Source organism: Acipenser ruthenus, chromosome 35 (assembly GCF_902713425.1).
Source record: "Acipenser ruthenus chromosome 35, fAciRut3.2 maternal haplotype, whole genome shotgun sequence".
Lineage (NCBI taxonomy): Eukaryota > Metazoa > Chordata > Actinopteri > Acipenseriformes > Acipenseridae > Acipenser > Acipenser ruthenus.
In genome coordinates, this window is record NC_081223.1 from 10,053,903 (window position 1) to 10,072,062 (window position 18,160).

The 18,160-nt window shown below is 38.7% G+C and overlaps 1 protein-coding gene across 5 annotated transcripts in view; it reads left to right on the forward strand.

Moving 5' to 3' along the window:
- The first annotated feature begins 10,573 nt into the window (after window positions 1–10,573).
- The window catches only part of LOC117395609 (uncharacterized), a 33,082-nt gene continuing 25,495 nt past the window's right edge, over window positions 10,574–18,160 (forward strand). For 4 of the 5 annotated variants that reach the window (XM_059007602.1, XM_059007605.1, XM_033994609.3 and 1 more), the window contains exons 1-3: window positions 10,574–11,558; window positions 13,409–13,882; window positions 14,760–14,856. In XM_059007602.1, the coding sequence (XP_058863585.1) occupies window positions 10,907–11,558; window positions 13,409–13,882; window positions 14,760–14,856 (1,223 nt within the window). In that variant the 5' untranslated portion in view covers window positions 10,574–10,906. The remainder of the gene's footprint in view (window positions 11,559–13,408; window positions 13,883–14,759; window positions 14,857–18,160) is intronic. The other variant, XM_059007603.1, reaches the window with a different exon arrangement.

Genomic DNA, 18,160 nt, shown 5'->3' on the forward strand with positions numbered 1-18,160 from the left:
GCCAGCCCTACAGGTGTCCGCTTGAGGTTACATCTGGCGCCTGGCAAATTTGTTAGCTACGATTAATTTAAAGTGTTTCAGATCCCCCTGCAGCATTTACAAGACACACATTACCTTTGCTGTATGCCATGTTGTCCATATCACAGCAATATTTTTTAGTCACATATCATAAGTAAACCAACGTGGGAACTAGGGAATTATCATAATTTCAGCATTTTCTTCTGCACATCGCAGTGTATCCAGTTCACGCTCCCTCCTGCAACAATGCTGCTGATTGGAATGAGTGGCGTGTTGTAGGAACAAAAAACCAGCATTCTTGCCTGAGAGAGAGTGATCTGGATACACCGTGATTCTGAGAAGTGAAATTTTTCCTGGCGAACGCTCCCGAGTGAGTGTTGAGAAATGTATTCCCCAGTTGATGTACGATTACAAATGTCGAAAGAGTCGGCGATATGTTTATTAATATAAATCTACGATACGGACAACACGGGAGACAGTAAAGGTAACGCAATGTGTTTCTCAAAGAGAACCGCTTATCCAATCGTCATGAAACCTGGTGTTAACATGATTTAGCATAAGTTATGGAGAATATCAGATTCTGTCTGTCCGTACATCCATTCAACTACATTTCTGCATCTATCTGGAGAAACTCTTATCAAATTGTGATTTCATTGCAATTTCCTGTTCTATACTATTCTGTACACACTGTTGATATAAGTTGTGGCCGTAAACTTCATACTGATTTTAAATGGGAAGTATGTAACTGCAGGAAATGAATGCACAGTACCTGACAACTGAATCAACCAGGAATGACAGCTGTTATTGAGTTGCTGTGGGACGAGGGCTGCTTATCATTCAGTTACACACGGCCTAGAGCAGTAAAAACAGCAGCAGGCAGGCCTAGATAGCCCAAGTTAACAACATAACACCACTATAAAACCATAAAACACAATAACAACTTTCCCATTTCAGTTTCAGTCATCAAGAGCATCAGATGGTGGTGATACAGGGGGGTGTCTGTCTGCACATCAGTCTTGTCACTCTTACATTTGTACCTTGAGGTTTTTCCACAAAAATCAGTGATTTTAATACCGTGACACTAATACCTACTTTGCTTATGACATCTAGTTCTCAAATGCTACTTTTCATTAAACTTCGTATTCTATACGATTCTATACATGCTCATAGACTTTTTCTTCACATTGAAATTCTGAATGTACGGCCGTGGTGTATATTTTGTTACTCATTGTATATGCTTGGAAGTCGGTTTACCTCCATTAAGAAAATGACGGCACTCTAAAAGGTCATGGCATTTGTACACCTTAATCGAATAACAATTGATGTCTTTGAATAAATAAGGAGACTCAATATGACACAGTATCGATCTGGTCGCTCTGTCTCCAGATTTCTTGAGTTCAGTGACAGGCGGTGATTCATTGAGATGGCCAGTTCCAATCCCCTATTCCCACAAAGGAAATTCAAAGAGCACTTAAACACAGAAAGCTTTATCCAATCTGTATGGCAGCAGAGAGGAAACACAGTGGAGGGATGAAGGATTTCAGGAAGGGGCTGCAATGCTAATCCCAGGGGACCAACACTTGTCTTTTTAAAATTATATGTTACAAGGACAGGCAATGGTAAAATACCAATATCTAATAAAACATTCATCATTTTGGGAAAAGGGAAGTTATGCATTCAAATTCCCCAAAGATTTTAAAGACGTTATACTTATGAATGGTGGAGAGTTTCAGCCTCTGTGTCCATCAGTGCTTATTGTGTATTGATCAGGTCCTTAGCTTAAGTGCTTTGATCTGATGCAGAAGCTTTAAAACATGTGTTAACAGACTAATAAAGAGCTACTTGGTGCGGCTCTGAGACATCACAGTTATCTTAAAGCTAAGCTTATCTTAGCTAACAAAATAATGTCATAAACCTAACAAAATAATTCCATAACTCTTTTTGCACTTCCATTAGCTACATGTAGTAGGTCTGGAACGTGCTGCTTTGAAAGAAACATGCTGTAATAGTGAATGGCTGTGCGAGACAGAAAAAAACGTATGGAACTGTTTTATAGCTACAATTGATTTAAAGGTTGAACAAATAAGAGGTGTACAAAGTTCAGCAGCTCTCTCCCCCACGTATCATTCTTGGTATTTGGTTTCTAATTTTTTTTCTGTTTTTCATCACATCCATCAAACTTAAGGTTCATAGCAATATCTACTAAATACCATTACAAGACAGTTAGTTCCACACAAGGGCTTTTTGCTTCATCATTGTGAAGGTGAGAGACTGAGATCATTTGATTATCAGTCTCACCCAGTGGCGACCTAGGGGGGTGGTTTTAGGGGTTTGAACCTCCACCCCAAAATTAATTATTCAACGACCTGGGAGAGAAAAAAATGTCTGCCACCTGTTACACTTTTTTTTAAAAATGCTTTTAAAAAAATCAAACACATATCTAGTTGTGATTGGACAGAGTCCTGTAATTTTTACACCAGATTCAGCCTTCGACTCCTTTGATTGGACAATGCGTGTGCACGTACTGTTCAAACCAACGTGCGATGAGACAAAGCCAAAGATTACCTGACCTCAAAATACAACTTGCCACAATTTAATACCACATTTTTTCCTACAGAATATATAAGGGCGGTATTTTCTGACGGTGCAGTATGATTTACCATGATTTACTACCTTCCTTTCCTATAAAATATACATAGGTGGCACATTTTGGCAATTATATGACTGCCACAAATTACTACCAGTAACAAATTCTGGTGGGGAGGCATATTCTGGCAGTATACCAGATCATTGTCTACAAATCATGCACAAAAGCAATTTTCTGACCACAACCTCGCATTTCATTTTGAATTTGCCGATTTACTTCAGTTGATAAAAACGAATTCACGTCTGGGAGGTTATTAGTCCTCTGCTTTTGACCAACTCTGAGGTCACCTTTAGTCCCGTGTGAATCATGCTTTAAACAGCTGTTGTAAAGCTGAGACCTATAAGTACTCGACAAGTTTGCAATGAAAAACAGGAGGTTGGACTTGGGGATCTAAACACCAGGTAAAGTAGGTTATTCCATCTGTTATTTAATTTGAATGTTTGATAACTTCATAGTAGTGATTCTAAATGTGACTGAGGTGAAGGCGAGTTCAAGTTCATTGAGTGTAGTTAACTTTAACTTTTACATAGTTTTATAAATGATTACCCATCTGCAAAAATCTTCCTTACCTTACTCTCTTAACTCACATTGATGATGCAAAAGCCCTTGTGGGACCTAACTACAAGTACTGTATCTTGTAATGGTCTTTAGTAGCAGAATGTACAGACACAAACCAGGGCTGAGTGTTCTGGAATTCCTAACAGAACGGGTGACACTTTGCCAGCAAAAAAAACAGAACAAAGGACTATTTGATTTATTGCTCCATTATATTCAATTCCAAGTAAATGAGCCCGAAGCGCTTCAACACTGCAAATCTTACACGTCACGTGAAACAGTTTTCACATCGTCTTGCTAGAAAATGCTATCAGAGGAGGGAGTGAGTGGGTTTGATAACTGGATCTTCAAAGAATATTCTGAGCTGCAGCCTGCCCTGAAGAAAATATCTCTGTAACATGTAAATTGCGCCTGAGAAGTAACTACATGTATTTGGTACTATAATTAGTTCATTTATTCACAGTATTAAATTACTGTACCTAGTTACAATTTTGTTCAAGATTACTTTTTAAAAGTAACTTCCCCATCACTGAACATGTATGTGGTTTTGCAAGACTTTTTCGAAGTGACTAAATTGATTATTTCCCCTCTAGTATTCTGGCTGAATTCCTTTGTGCATTCTTGTTAAAATATAAATGATAGCTTCTAGATTTTCCTAATTTCTCCTTTCTCTTTATTTATCTTGTCATGTGTCTTCTCTATGTGTTTCTGTTATCGCTTCTGTTTAGATCATGCTTACTGACTATTGCACCTGAACACACTCCTCCATACTGTGCTGTGGGCAGCAGTGTGGAGCAGTGGTTAGGGCTTTGGACTCTTGACCGGAGGGTCGTGGGTTCAGTCCCAGGTGGGGGACACTGCTGCTGCACCCTTGAGCAAGGTACTTTACCTAGATTGCTCCAGTAAAAACCCAGCTGTATAAATGGGTACTTGTATGTAAAAAAAATAATGTGATATCTGTATAATGTGATATCTTGTAACAATTGTAAGTCGCCCTGGATAAGGGCGTCTGCTAAGAAATAAATAATAATAATGTTCTGAAGTGTGATGGAGACGCATGGAAGATTTGCACAGGCATCAGAGCATAAAGCTTCATCTCTGGGATTCTGTGCAAAATGCAACCCAAATATCCCCACTTCTCTTCAGAAAACCATCTTTTGGAGTTTTGTTTTACTCAGTATCTATGTTCCAGTAGGACTTGACTAAGGGTTTTAGTGCAGCAGGATATGACCCTGGGAACTGGGGTTACAGCTTTAGAGGCTGTGGGGCCCCTTTTTCCTTGAACGTGGGGTCCTGGTGGAATATATATATATATATTTATTTATCATTGACTTCCATTATATTCTGGCCATTATATTCTGATGTTTGACTGTATATGATTTTTGTAATATCATAGAACATTAAAAGCATTACAAATATATATTAAAAGCATAATAGCATCTCCATATATTTCAATGACTTCATGTCCTTGCTGAACAAAATTCTAGAAAGTTAATTTAAAAGAATGTCTTTTTTGTGTAATGCTGCGGTTATTACACAGTGCGTTTGGTATTTGGTTGCCTTTTGTCCTTGAGAAATGCAAATCTCTTGGTCCAGGAAATCCTTCTGCGCTTACAGAGTGTGTTCAGAAGCTCATGTACCCGCCACTGAATGCAGGATTGTTTCTGCTCTGCTTCATTCTGGCAGTCGTGGGAACTGATCAGTGTGTGTGTGTGTGGGGGGGGGGGGGGTGGGGGGGGGGGGGGGGTCATTGTCCAGAGTTGTGAAGAGACTGCAGTGTTTCATGTCAGTCTATACGATTGCAGATTATTTCCACTTCCATTGCTGTGTATTCCTCCAGGCTCCCTGTTGAAAATGGAGGGGAGGGAGGGGTTAAAAGTCATGGTTAGAAGTTGAATTCATCTCTGGCTTGTATGGTTGACCACATTAAAAGAGCCTTCACTGTAGTTGTGATGTGTTGTAGCTATCACGTTTTGGGCTTATATATATATAACTTTTTTTTATAAATTTGGAGTGCCCAGTTGTATTTTCTCCCTGACAGCACTCAGGAGACCTGCAGGTCAGTGTGCGTCCTCCGATCCTCACAGGAACTGGAGCGTGGATGAGGTCTATCGACCCCTGGAGGACAAGCCCTGCAGGTGTCTGCTTGAGCTCACCATTTATTTCAAATGTTTTTATGGTGTTTAACCATTGAGTGGGTCTGGGCTCCGTTGCTCCAACATTGAGTTATTGTAATTGTTCTCTAAATCTGCCTTTACTTGACTTTGAGCTCATCTGGAAAATCCTACATGCCAGGACTGAACGGCCTTCATCATTCCATTCACATCTCTGCGTGCCCTACCTACTCTACGTTTATTATTTATTTCTTAGCAGACGTCTTTATCCAGGGCGACTTACAATTGTTACAAGATATCACATTATTTTTACATACAATTCCCCATTTATACAGTTGGGTTTTTACTGGAGCAATCTAGGTAAAGTACCTTGCTCAAGGGTACAGCAGCAGTGTCCCCCACCTGGGACTGAACCCACGACCCTCCGGTCAAGAGTCCAGAGCCCTAACCACTACTCCACACTGCTGCCCTAGACAGAGAATAGATAAGTAGAAATGTCACATTGCCACATCATTTTAAACCATTTCAAAACCAGGCAAAAGCAGATTTAGAGAAAAATGATAATATCATTCGAAACACCATACAGTAGTGAAGGAAGCAGAGTAATATATATATATATATATATATATATATATATATATATATATATATATATATATATATATATATATATATCTACAAGATCATTCTTGTTTTAAATCATGATTCCCCCCACAGGAACATTAGTGAATTAAAGTTGTAATTGGAATATTGATCTGTGTTTTGTTTGGTTGGGTTGCTGATGTCTTTATTGAATGATCCTACGCTGGAGAAATCTTTATCATTCCTCGGTGCAGCTCTAATTTTGCTAATGGCAAACATGTCTCTGCCAGTTTCTCAAGTTAAGCAGGGATGGTTTCTTTTGATAAAGAGGCTGAAGATACAGCGTGTAAGCTGAGAGGCTTCAGCTGCAATGAGAGGACAAAGAAGAGCATCCAGACCAACCCCAGAGCTATGAAGACTGAACTATGAAGAGAGGCTGAAAGACCTGTGTAGCAGGGCGGTAGAGTGGTATTTTTAGAACGGGGTTTCCCCCTCCGTCCCTGTGTTATTTTGTATTTGTTTGTTATGATTTATGTATTGCATTTGTTATTGTTTTGTTTATTTATAGATGACGGCGTAGCCGTGCGGTTTTGTTTATTTTAAAACGTGTTCTGGCAGAGGCGAGACTGGTGCTCGTCCTCTGCCAGGAATAATTAATAAACTCGTGCAGAAGGTGGCAACCTCCCGAATTAATTAAGTGATTAATTTTGTTGCTAATCGGGAGATGCACTCGGGGTGGGTGTTCAAGAGGAGGAACGAGAGCGGCGAGAGACGAGACGAGACGAGACGAAACTTAAAACTCCAGGATCAGTGAAGGCTACTGCCCAACCTGACCTGGATTATTTGTTGTTTATTTGTTCTGTTTAACCTTTTTATTTCGCTCTGTGAGCAAGTGTTTTTGTTTAAATATTTATTTTATTTTTGTTGTATAAAAAAATAAAAACGGCCCAATCCCCTTTAACTGCAGTACTCCCTGGTGTCAGTTTCCCTTCCTGCTTCTGCCGTGACGTCACCGCCCAGCCACCCTGTCACAAACTGGAACAAAGAACAATCAGGAGGGACGTGACTGGAGTCTTTAAAATCTTAAATGGACTTGACATAGTTAACCCGAAACAATGCTTTAAACGCTATACAGAAACCAGGACCAGAGGACACACGGTTGGAAATGAAGTGGAAATAAATTTAGGAAAGAGGAATGGAGACACTTCTTCACACAGAGGGCATGGAATGGGCTACCTAGTCATGTTGTTGAGGCAGAATCTATTGGATCCTTTATTTTTATTTTATAATGTTTTTTTACTAATCTTCACCAAACTCGTATCATACACTCCCAGCCTCCTTGGGCTAGTTTTGAGGTTGTTTTGGGCTAAAAAACACTCTGGAAATTTGGCAACCCTGAGTGGGATGGCTGTCCTCCAGAGTGAAATAACCACAGCACTGTGAACGTTCAGGAGTGTTTATATAACAAGCATTGTTATGGACAAGAAAATTAAGGCAATGACTTGCCTTAGATCAAGTTCCGGATTAGTTACATAGTTTAGAACAGTGTGATCCAGTCATTCTGAAGCTGGGTTTGAATGAATTCAAGATTCCAAAATGAGATAAAAAAAAAAAAAAAAAACATTCGCTCAGGACCTCTGAATATCAAAGTTATTCGATGCTAGACATCTCGGTGCTTGCTGTATAAAATACTCTCAGTTTTATACAAATATTTTGTATACAGATGTGATTATGAGGCCCATCTGTATGTGCTAGCCCTGCTTTTTGTAAGGTAACTTGCACATATACAAATCAGTAACAAACGTCAAATAAAACGCTTATAGTAAATAATTAAGCTTTTTCTATTGTTAAAAAAATCAGTTCTCCATTAGTACATTACTTTAGTAAATGTACCCTCCAATATAAAAACCAGGAAACGTAATATTGATCAAATTAATTAATTCACTGTTGACCCTTTTTCATTCACTTAGCAGGCTTTTCACTGCCTGGCATCACTCATCACTTGTGTTATCGACAGATCCTCTTCCTCAGCTCGCTGATCACAGCAGCTGCCCTTTGACCTCACAGCCAGCTCAGTCCTTCCAGGATGTGCAGGACACATGTAATATGTAATACGTTTTAGGGAATGGGAAAGGCTGTGGGTATTCCGGAATGATTTGTGAAGGACCTAGAGCTTACAAAAGAATTCCAATAAATCTAAAATGCATTACCATCACTTTGCAGTCGTTGATGCACATATTATATTAAATTAGATTTGATTTTTCAACTACATGGTGCAAACAAAATAATTCAATATTGCTCACCTAATTATATCTTGCCATCAATTCTTAGGAGTCAGATTTTCCTATGTGAGAAACGCACACTTTATGGTGAAGGGGAATTATATTTTCCAATGGTGATTTATTTGAAACTGTGTGAAGAACATGCAGATACTTCGAGAGGTTGCAAGAAGGAACTAACATTGAAAACAAGTCATATGAAGACAAGCCAGTGTGTCTTGCTTCTCAGTGTTTGAGTCATTTTAAACAGAGAGGGATGAGGGTATGTGATGGGCTGCCTAGTTGTTAAGGCAGAATGGATCCTTTAGACCCAACTTGACAAAGTTCAGGGATCAATCAGCTACTAGGAACTGGACGAGCTTAGATGGGCTGAATGGCATTGTCTCATTTTTATGTTCTTATGTTTTTATAACAAAACAATTATGTAAAATAATACAGTTCACTCTTATCCAATAGACCGAGCAGTTGCTGCAGAATACCCTCCAGCACCCCTAGCCTGTACAAAAACATTGCAGGAATCAACAATTAGCATTATCAGGCATCTCCATGGTTACAGGGTGACCTTCAGTTCACATGAAATAGAAAGTATCTGATTAAATTATTTCCTCAAAAACTATAACAGGTTTTTTTTTTTTTTATCAAGTTAAATGATTTCCAGGGGGCAAATCCTAGGATGGTAAAACTGTTGTGTTTTGTAATTTAATTATAATCCCAGTCTTGTTTAGGCACTGTAACCACAATCTGTATACTTTTTTTCAGGCATCTTGCCAGTTCCCACACATTATCAAGAGTTTAGTGGGAACAGCTGTAGGCTGAAAATGTATACCAAGTCACTCAGGCGTGCATCTAGGGCTAGAGAATCAGGGTGGTTACACCAAAATACACTTCTAACAAAAAAACATGGGCACACTTAGCCCTTAAAGTGAATGTAGCTAACAAACTAATTCCATACATTGTCCAGTCCATTCACTATATAGGTCTCAAATGTGTAGTATTAATGAATAATCATCTGCTGTCCAAAACACTCTCCAGAGATGGGAATCCATGCCCAGACAGTGAACAGGGGGATTCATTCATGTGGCAATATAAAGCAAATATGGTAATTTCATATTGAAAAGGAAATTTAAAAGGATATATATATATATATATATATATATATATATATATATATATATATATATATATATATATATATATATATATACACTAGCATTATACTTTGATATAGTGTCCTTTACCTTATGGGTATCTGCTATTATTCTGGGTGTGTTTGCTTCTCATTACACTGAACAATAGTGACATCTTGTGGTTCAACACGTGACCTACATACTCTCGGTTATCCGTTACTCAGACACACGTCAGTCGCGTTTTACCGACCTTATATTAAGAATGAAATCAATCCCCATTATACATATGTAACAAATGAATGTCTCCAATCTCTCTAATGTCAAATCAGTCTGTCTTATATTGCGCCGTTAGACAGCGCTTCCTCCAGTTTCACCTGATGAAAATGCAGCCAAAACAAAGTGAACGAGACAAGCTAGGGAAATGTAACAGTTAATCATTAAACAGTTCTAGACACTAGAATGTATTTTTGTTTTTATCTGTGATCTTTAGTTGTTTTTGTGGCCTATCAAGCTGATTTAAGAAGCTGACTGTGACGTACAGTGAAGTACAAGAAATACAAATGCTGTCAACACATAATGAATGATTTTAAATATGTTCTCTTAATAAACCGCAAATGAAATATATCGTGAGCAAGAACAGAACAGAACCCAAATGCATTTCTATATGCATCACATCATGTTATGTAATTAAACTGGAGGTAAATAAAAAATATTTCATGTAAAAGTGTGGCTGTTTTACTTAATATAGGGGGCTGTGTGGTCCAGTGGCTAAAGAAAAGGGGCTTGTAACCAGGAGGTTTCCGGTTCAAATCCCACCTCAGCCACTGACTCATTGTGTGACCCTGAGCAAGTCACTTAACCTCCTTGTGCTCCGTCTTTCGGGTGAGACGTAGCTGTAAGTGACTCTGCAGCTGATGCATAGTTCACCCACCCTAGTCTCTGTAAGTCGCCTTGGATAAAGGCGTCTGCTATATATATATATATATATATATATATATATATATATATATATATATATATATATATATATATATATATATATATATATATATATATATATATATATATGTACTGAAAGGTAATAGGGGTGTACTGTATTACTAGGACCAAAACAAGAGCTTATTTTGTTTCCCTTCTCTGCCACAGGGACCAAGTATATTTTGTTGCTGTACTCTTTGGACGACGGGAGAAATTAATCTTTTAATTTAGAGAGACATACTGCAGGTGGCGCCCATCGTCTTTAAAATGCATAAGGTTGGGGGGGTGCTCGCAAGGTGGCGCTGTAACCTAGCAGGCGCGCTGTTCTCGTTTGGTACAGTTTCACAGCTGCAGGAAGCGGTGTGCTGTGGGATGACACTCTGATAGGAAGTACTTCGTACCATATTTACTACATTTCTGGTTACATTTTAAAACGATAATACTACATTGTACGAGATTGGAAGCGCCGGGGCCGAGTGGTTTAATTGTTTTTAGGAAATTACATTTCTTTCGGATTGTGTTATCCACATGTGTCGGTTTCCTGTTTAGTTTCTTCAGTGAGTATTTTTTCTATTTTGGTAAGAAGAATACTGAATTAGATTAAATATGAATAAAGGACCTGGTTTGCGTCTTGCCAAGCAGCCAAACAAAGGTCTTTGTCAAAACAGTTCAAACGCGAAATGCGTGTCCCAGTTCGAAGAGGAGCTACGCTTGCCTTTTTCTGACTTTATAAATAAGTTGGACAGGAGCATTAATATCGGCGTGTCTTTTTCTGAAGAAGAACGAGACTGCACCATCGATTACACGGTGAAAACCGCTGTCGAGACTGTCGTTCATGTCATTAAAAAACTCGACAACGCCAGGATTCACAACCTACAGATGAGGACGTCTGAGAAGGAGAAAGAAAACGAACTCCTGCGGGTGAGATTGGAAACCACCGAGAAGGAAATGCTAGCGATGCGGCAGTATATAAACAGCGTGCATTCAAATATGAAGCCTTCTCCGGTAAACACACATTTAAATGTAACGTGCACTCAAATCGATAACGCCCGGCTTATCAATCCGGACAGTGTGCAAATCGGTAGCCGACATCGCAGTGAAGCAGGTCCGTCAAAGGGACAGAAAGAGTGCCAGTATGGATTTGAGAGTAATCCTGTAAATCGGGGCTTAAACTACAGTTCAGCAACAGATAACATATGCGAGAAGAGGCTTGGCACATGGACAAGAAATGAAAGCGCATGGGGAAGCGAGGGAGCAGGTAAATCATGTCTACTTTTTATATTCCTGTGTGTATTTAACTGTACATTGCGTGTGGGGAAAGAGAGGGGACAGGTAAACACTATTTTTATATTCCTATTGTGTTTTTAACTGTACATTGTTATTGAAAGTTAGAGCACAGCTTTTTAAAAATAGTTTTAGTAGAAGAACGTAAAAAGCATACGAATGATTTTAGAGAATTATTTAGGCTAATTTGTTACACCCTGTTTACTCAATATGGTGACGATATATTTTTGACATGTTTGTTGAATTAGGCTTTTAATGGTGTTTCAGAAATGTTCAGAGTCGAACATGACCGTGTATTTGCTCCTGTAACGGTATGTAATGCCTGCATCAAGCGCAAAATAACTTGTTATTGCCAGTTTTATAAAATGTCACTATTTTGTTATCACAATTACCATTGAAAACTACATTTTATATAATATATGAATGGATTTCGAGGCTATTACCATACCAAGAACAGTTAGGATTGGTAAAAATATGTTAATGTGGTGATTTTATTTATTGCGTTTATGTAGCGCTTTTTATACAGAAGTATCGCAAATCACTGTACAGTACATAGCAGAAAAAAAGAACAAACCACAATACATTTGTATAGCGTGTCACACATACAACTGCCACAATTTTAAAGTTACGTTAAAACCCACTAAGATAAGAAATCCATTTTATAAAAGTGTGTTTTTAGTCTTGACTTGAAAACTGTAACGGTCCCAGCTTCCCTGACAAACGAAGGCAGAGCATTCCATAATTTAGGAGCTCTACAAGAAAAAGCCCTGCCTCCTCCCGTGTTGCTTTTGCTGACCCTAGGAATAACCAGGAGCCCCGCATCCTGTGATCTCAGAGTGCGGTTTGGAAGATACAGGGTCAGTAACTCCTGCAAATAACTAGGTGCTAATCCATTCAGGGCCTTGTAAGTTAACAGCAAAATCTTCAAATCAATTCTATACTGCACAGGGAGCCAGTGTAAACAGGGGTAATATGTTCACTTTTCCTGGTTTTAGTCAGAATTCTAGCAGCGGTATTCTGAACAAGCTGCAAGCGGGATACCACATGTTTTGGGACACCAGAAAAAAGTGCATTACAATAATACAATATAGGCTATGTGTTTAACTTTTAAGTGATCATAGCTAACAAAATAATTCTCTAAGTCAAGCACTACCATTCATTATATATACGCCATGACTGTACAGTTGTGATATTATGGGTCACATTATCAAAGCATTAACTCCAGTCTTTAACCTATCTTTTGAAAGTTAAAAATTAAACAGTAATTTACAAAACTGATAAACTTTAGAGTGCTTAAGTGATCGTGGATTATACTTAGATAGTTATTTGATACTAGTTTTCTAAAGTCAATAGAAATTTATTAACAACTGGAAAATATGGCCCACATATCTCATACTACACTTGGTTAAAGAAATCTCTGTTTGCAAGCCATGCTTTCAGAGAGGGTTAAACTTCCCACACCCCTTCAACATTTTCTTTCCTTTCATAAACTAACCTGCTCTCCCTATTTATTGACATGTTTTCAGCCAGTAACATGCTGTGACCCACAAGAAATAACCTAGGACGTGCATGTGCAAACAATTTCCTGTGTATAAGGCACGTTAACTTTCTTCAACTTAGTGTAGTACCAGATATTATTTACATGGTTGCTTAAACATGTGTTTCTTTCAAAACTGCACATTTGAGACCTGCACGGAAGTGCAAAAAGATTTATGGATTTCGTTTGTTAGGTGCAGTCGCTTTAAAGCAATAAAAAGGTGTATGTTAAACTTTTACAAGGAATAGAAAGCGGCTTGTTAAAGACTTTTTGTATCTTTGTAACAGGCCCAGAAAATATCAAATCTGTGTTGGAACCTCTTTGCATTAAGGAAGAAGTTTCGCTTCAAGATTGTTCTGAAATTCCAAGTGAAGTTCCCAAGCAGGTATCTGTACAGTGTGATGAAGATTCCTTACAGCAGGGATTATTTGGGAATCGATGTAATATTCCTGCACCGAAATCAGCTAACACTCAAGAAGAGGTCCCTGAGTTTGAGTCTGTCCAGATTAAAGAAGAGTCCCCTGAATTTGACACTGTACGCATCTCCTGGGAAGTGTCTGAAGAAAGCCATTTTAATGTACGGAAGGAGAACACTGCCTCGGGGTCTGAACAGTGCAACGCGCTCCTCTTTAATCAGGTGAATCCAGACAGGCATGGCAACAAAGAGAGTGGCAGTCACAGGATCACGGGAAGCTTTGAGCAAAACTTGGCTAACATTCAGAGGGGTGAAGAACCGATGTCTTCCACGTCCAATGTACTATGTAAGTAAAACTAAAAAGTCCCATAGTGACTGTATTAAAGCATAGGAGGCAGTGTGCTGAATTTCGGTACTAGCATAGACCATGAGGAACTCAATGATCCAATACAAAATGCCTGTAGGGGGCGCTTTTGCAGTCTGCATCATGTTTAATTTAAAGTTTCATTGCTTCATATTTCATTTTATTTATGTGTTCACCTTTACCTTGTCCTTTCATGGTGTTACAATCATTCTGGGTGGTTCTGGGTTCTGTTTTCTCCATAATGAGTTATCATTTTACTCTAACTCTGCCTTTATGGCTTTATAGATTCTTTGAGCTTGTCTAGAGAATTCTAACTTCCTTATAGACTTCCTCATTCCAAACCATGAGACTGTGATTCAGCAGCAGCCCCCTAAGGGCTTTGTTAATTGTGTTCTGCTTGTTCTGTACCTATACCTAAATACAGCATTGATTAGATAACCACCCGCAGTGTGGATACACTATGCAAGCCCTGTACAACAGACAGTGACAGCATTATACTGAGGATCCAAGAATGCAGCTTCATTGTGGCAAGTTTTCAATCTGGCTGGGCAATTGAGCTCAAACGGACACCCAGAGGGCTGACCTTTGTCCTTCAGGGGCCCGTCGCTTGCTGACATTTGGAGCTCTTGGTTGGAAAGAGGTGGTTTGCTTTGGGATCGGAGGACGACCTTCAAATCTTATTAGGTGGGTAGATACTGTGGTGAGGGAACACCATGGAGAAATACAACAAATCAAAATATGAAAAAGAAATCTGTCAGCTAAAGTTTTTCTTCCAGCAGATCCCTATATGTCTACATGTTATGCATTGTAACACTATTGAGTAAAGGGCTGTTTGAATAAGAATTATTTTTGGTTTCAGGCAGGTCTTTGGCAGCAGAGAAACAGCGGCGCTACCGGGAGAGACTAAAGGCAGACCCAGAAAGAGCAAGGGAACACCGGGAAAAGGATCTGATTAGGTATTTGCTATGGCTGTGAATCAGCATTTAACCACCTAGCCTCCCATTTATTTTATCAATATCCATATATATCTATATCTATATATCTATATAAATGGGTTGTAGGGTTGTACAAGAGCCAATCAAATCACGTGAAAGTTGCCTAACGGCTTCTACATTCACAGCGTTTTAAAAGTCAAAATACAGTAGCTGCATACATGTTTCACCCTTTTTGGGGCTCATCAGTACAGCGCAACTGTATTTTGACTTCAGAAAGGCTCAGGAGAGTAAGTAAAAACAAGTAGCTTTCGAGTTAAGGTGAGAGAAAGCAATACATTCAAAAACAAATGGGTTGTAGGGAGATATGCAAATAAAGCATTACAAGAGCCAATCAATTTGATATATATATATATATAAATAATTAGGTCAAAGAGATTTTTTATTCTTAGCCCTCAAATATGCAATTTGGACAGTTTTCAAAACAATTTGCCTTATTTTTAAAAATACACACTTTTTTATTGTTCTATGAAAAACAGAAAAATATTTTCAAAAAAACATAAATAACAATGTGTTTAAAATTGTAACATTATCACAATATAAATCACAAAATAACACTTTCTTTCCAATGGCAGCATTATTCAAGTATGAATAATAGATAGATAGATAGATAGATAGATAGATAGATAGATGGAAATATAAATTGCAGCATTATAACAGTGCCTCAAAGTAATACCACTTTTTAGAAATTATTTTTTGTGCTATAGATTTCAAAGCAGACTCAGTTCAAACTCTCATCAATGCTAACGTCTTTATCTAGTACATATATATCCGAAAACCTGCATCGCAAATTTTCAAAAGCGTCAGGGTGTTTACCACATCAATACAGGGTGATTGATGTGGTAAACTCACTTTCTATCTTCTACAGTTTCAGGTTATATGCATTTGTATCTGTGAAGTGTACTTCATCAGCAGAATAAATCGGTTCTTTACCCGATATGTACCCAGTCATTCACTTAGATCACAGGACGCAGGTCTTTTAATTGTCCCAAGGGTGAATAAAATTAAAACGGGTGGAAGGGCTTTCTCACACAGAGCAGCACAGGTATAGAACGCCCTTCCTACCTTTGTTAGGGAGGCTGGGATTGCTACAGCTTTTAAATCTAGACTTATGTCTTCCTTCTGTACATTGACCTTGCTTGTGTGCCTTTACTGTCTTTTTCAAACATTGTTTTCCTGTGTATTGTTTCTGTTTTTTGTATTGTATTTGACGATGCATTGTTGTTGCTGTACAGCACCTTGAGATGCTTTTGGTCTGAATGGCGCGTTTATAAATAAATTTTGATTTGGTTTGTCATATAACTCCCTGCACGCTATTCTCACAGGAGTGACAAATTTGGACTCGCTTGCGCTCCATGTGGAAATCAGGGGATAAGCAGCTTTGTGGTTAATAAGATTACAATAGCTGGACATGTGGCATTCTTTTATAGGGCTAGGACAAATATTTAATTATTCAAACAAACACTGCTTTAAAAAAGGTATTTGTTCATATAACATCATTTATAAATGGCTGGATGCGATGGAAACGCATGCAAAATATATAACACACATTCTACTGTACAGAAGAGTGTTAACCCTTTGCAGTTCATTTATTAAGTGCGCGTCAGGCGCGTCAGGTCCAATTTATTTTCACACGCGCAGTTAATTTTAGACGCGCTGTTTTTTTTTTCCACAGTCAAACGGTTTTAAAAGGCCCTGCATATCAACAAAGCACTGACTCGGCATCTCCAGCCCCGCCCCACCCTTTCGTTCGCTATCGCTTTCACATATGCTAAGAAATAAATAATAATAATAATAATAGTCGTACATACCGATCAATCATCTCCTGATCACTCATTTTATCACCAAACTCCTCAATAATGCAATCCAAGTCATTATTTTATTACTATAACATCTCAAAAAGCTCTGCAAATGTCCGTGATAGTCTCTGTGCGCTGATTCAGTACCATTCAGCTTGTTTCCTTATGACCGCCACTATGTGATGCCAGGGGCATGTATGACTATTCATGAGATACGCCTTTTTTTTTTTTTTTATATCGGCTTGTCTCGGCTCCTGTCTCTCCCACTCGGCCATTGAATGGTTTTCTCGGCTTTTTCCGGAGAAAAAACGACTAGAAACCCAGTCCGACAAAGGACCGGATAGGAATAATTGCAATGTCAGACCAGGTCCGACAGTGGACCGCAAAGGGTTAAGTTTCATTGAAAGGTAATTTAAAGGAGCACCAGCTTTATTTAACTCTATTTGTGAACATACTGTTTTAGCACTTTTCTGTTTGGGCTCTATAGCTGCACTTCTGCCCATCTTCACAATTACTTTGCAATCACGTGAAGTGTGATTACTAGCAGTTTCTGAAGTCAACTGTCACTTTTCTATTTCACTAGTAGACTATACCGGGCTACCCCTGCTTTGCCATTCATGGTTTTTGTACGTGTTTTTGCAAAGTGTTGTAATGCTGTAATTGGGGCTAATTTTGCATTAGGCAGGCGAGTAATACCACCTTTTGGCAGGAAAGGTTCACGGCTACATTTATCACATGAACCTCATTACAAGTTCAAACAGTAATCCGTTTCTAGATGTGTGTTTTTTTTTTGTTTTTTTTTTTTTGTTTTTTAAGGTTGTGGGATCCCGGAGTGGCTCCGATTCAGCATAATAAAGACCTTGTATGCAAGACACTCAATCAAAATGTGCTGTGTAAATGTCTTAACAATTCTATCAAAGCTTGGCAAGTAATGTTTAGATCGTTCTTTTTAAAGAAGTCTGTTACAGGGGTGTCCTGTTAATGTGTGGGTATCCCCTGAGAGACACAGAGGGTGGCGTTGAAACGCAGCTCAGAAGGCCAGGTTTTATTAAACAATTACACACACAGTTGCAGTGGTAGGTGGCTACCACTAGGGTACCAGCAATGGTAGCCCTAGTGCGGGAGGACGTGCACACAAGTGTACGTAACTACAAATTGCAACATAAAACACTTTTAAAAAAACTAGGAAATATTTGGTCTACAGGCGGCCAAGCGCTACAGTGGTAGCCAGAGCCATCTGTTTAATACATACTGTTGTGGTGCGACAACGCAAAAATGTTGCAGCCTTGCAATCCTGGTTTTTCAGATTAAATTAAATCAGAAGATGCATTAAACAAACCAGCAGAATGTGCTGAGGCCATTCGTGCATGTTTTCAGAGTGTTGCTAAAAGGCACATGGTTTGGAGTTCTGCTCCTAGTCGATTTGATTGTTCACATTTGTTCAAACTGGAGGAGTTAGTTATTGAACT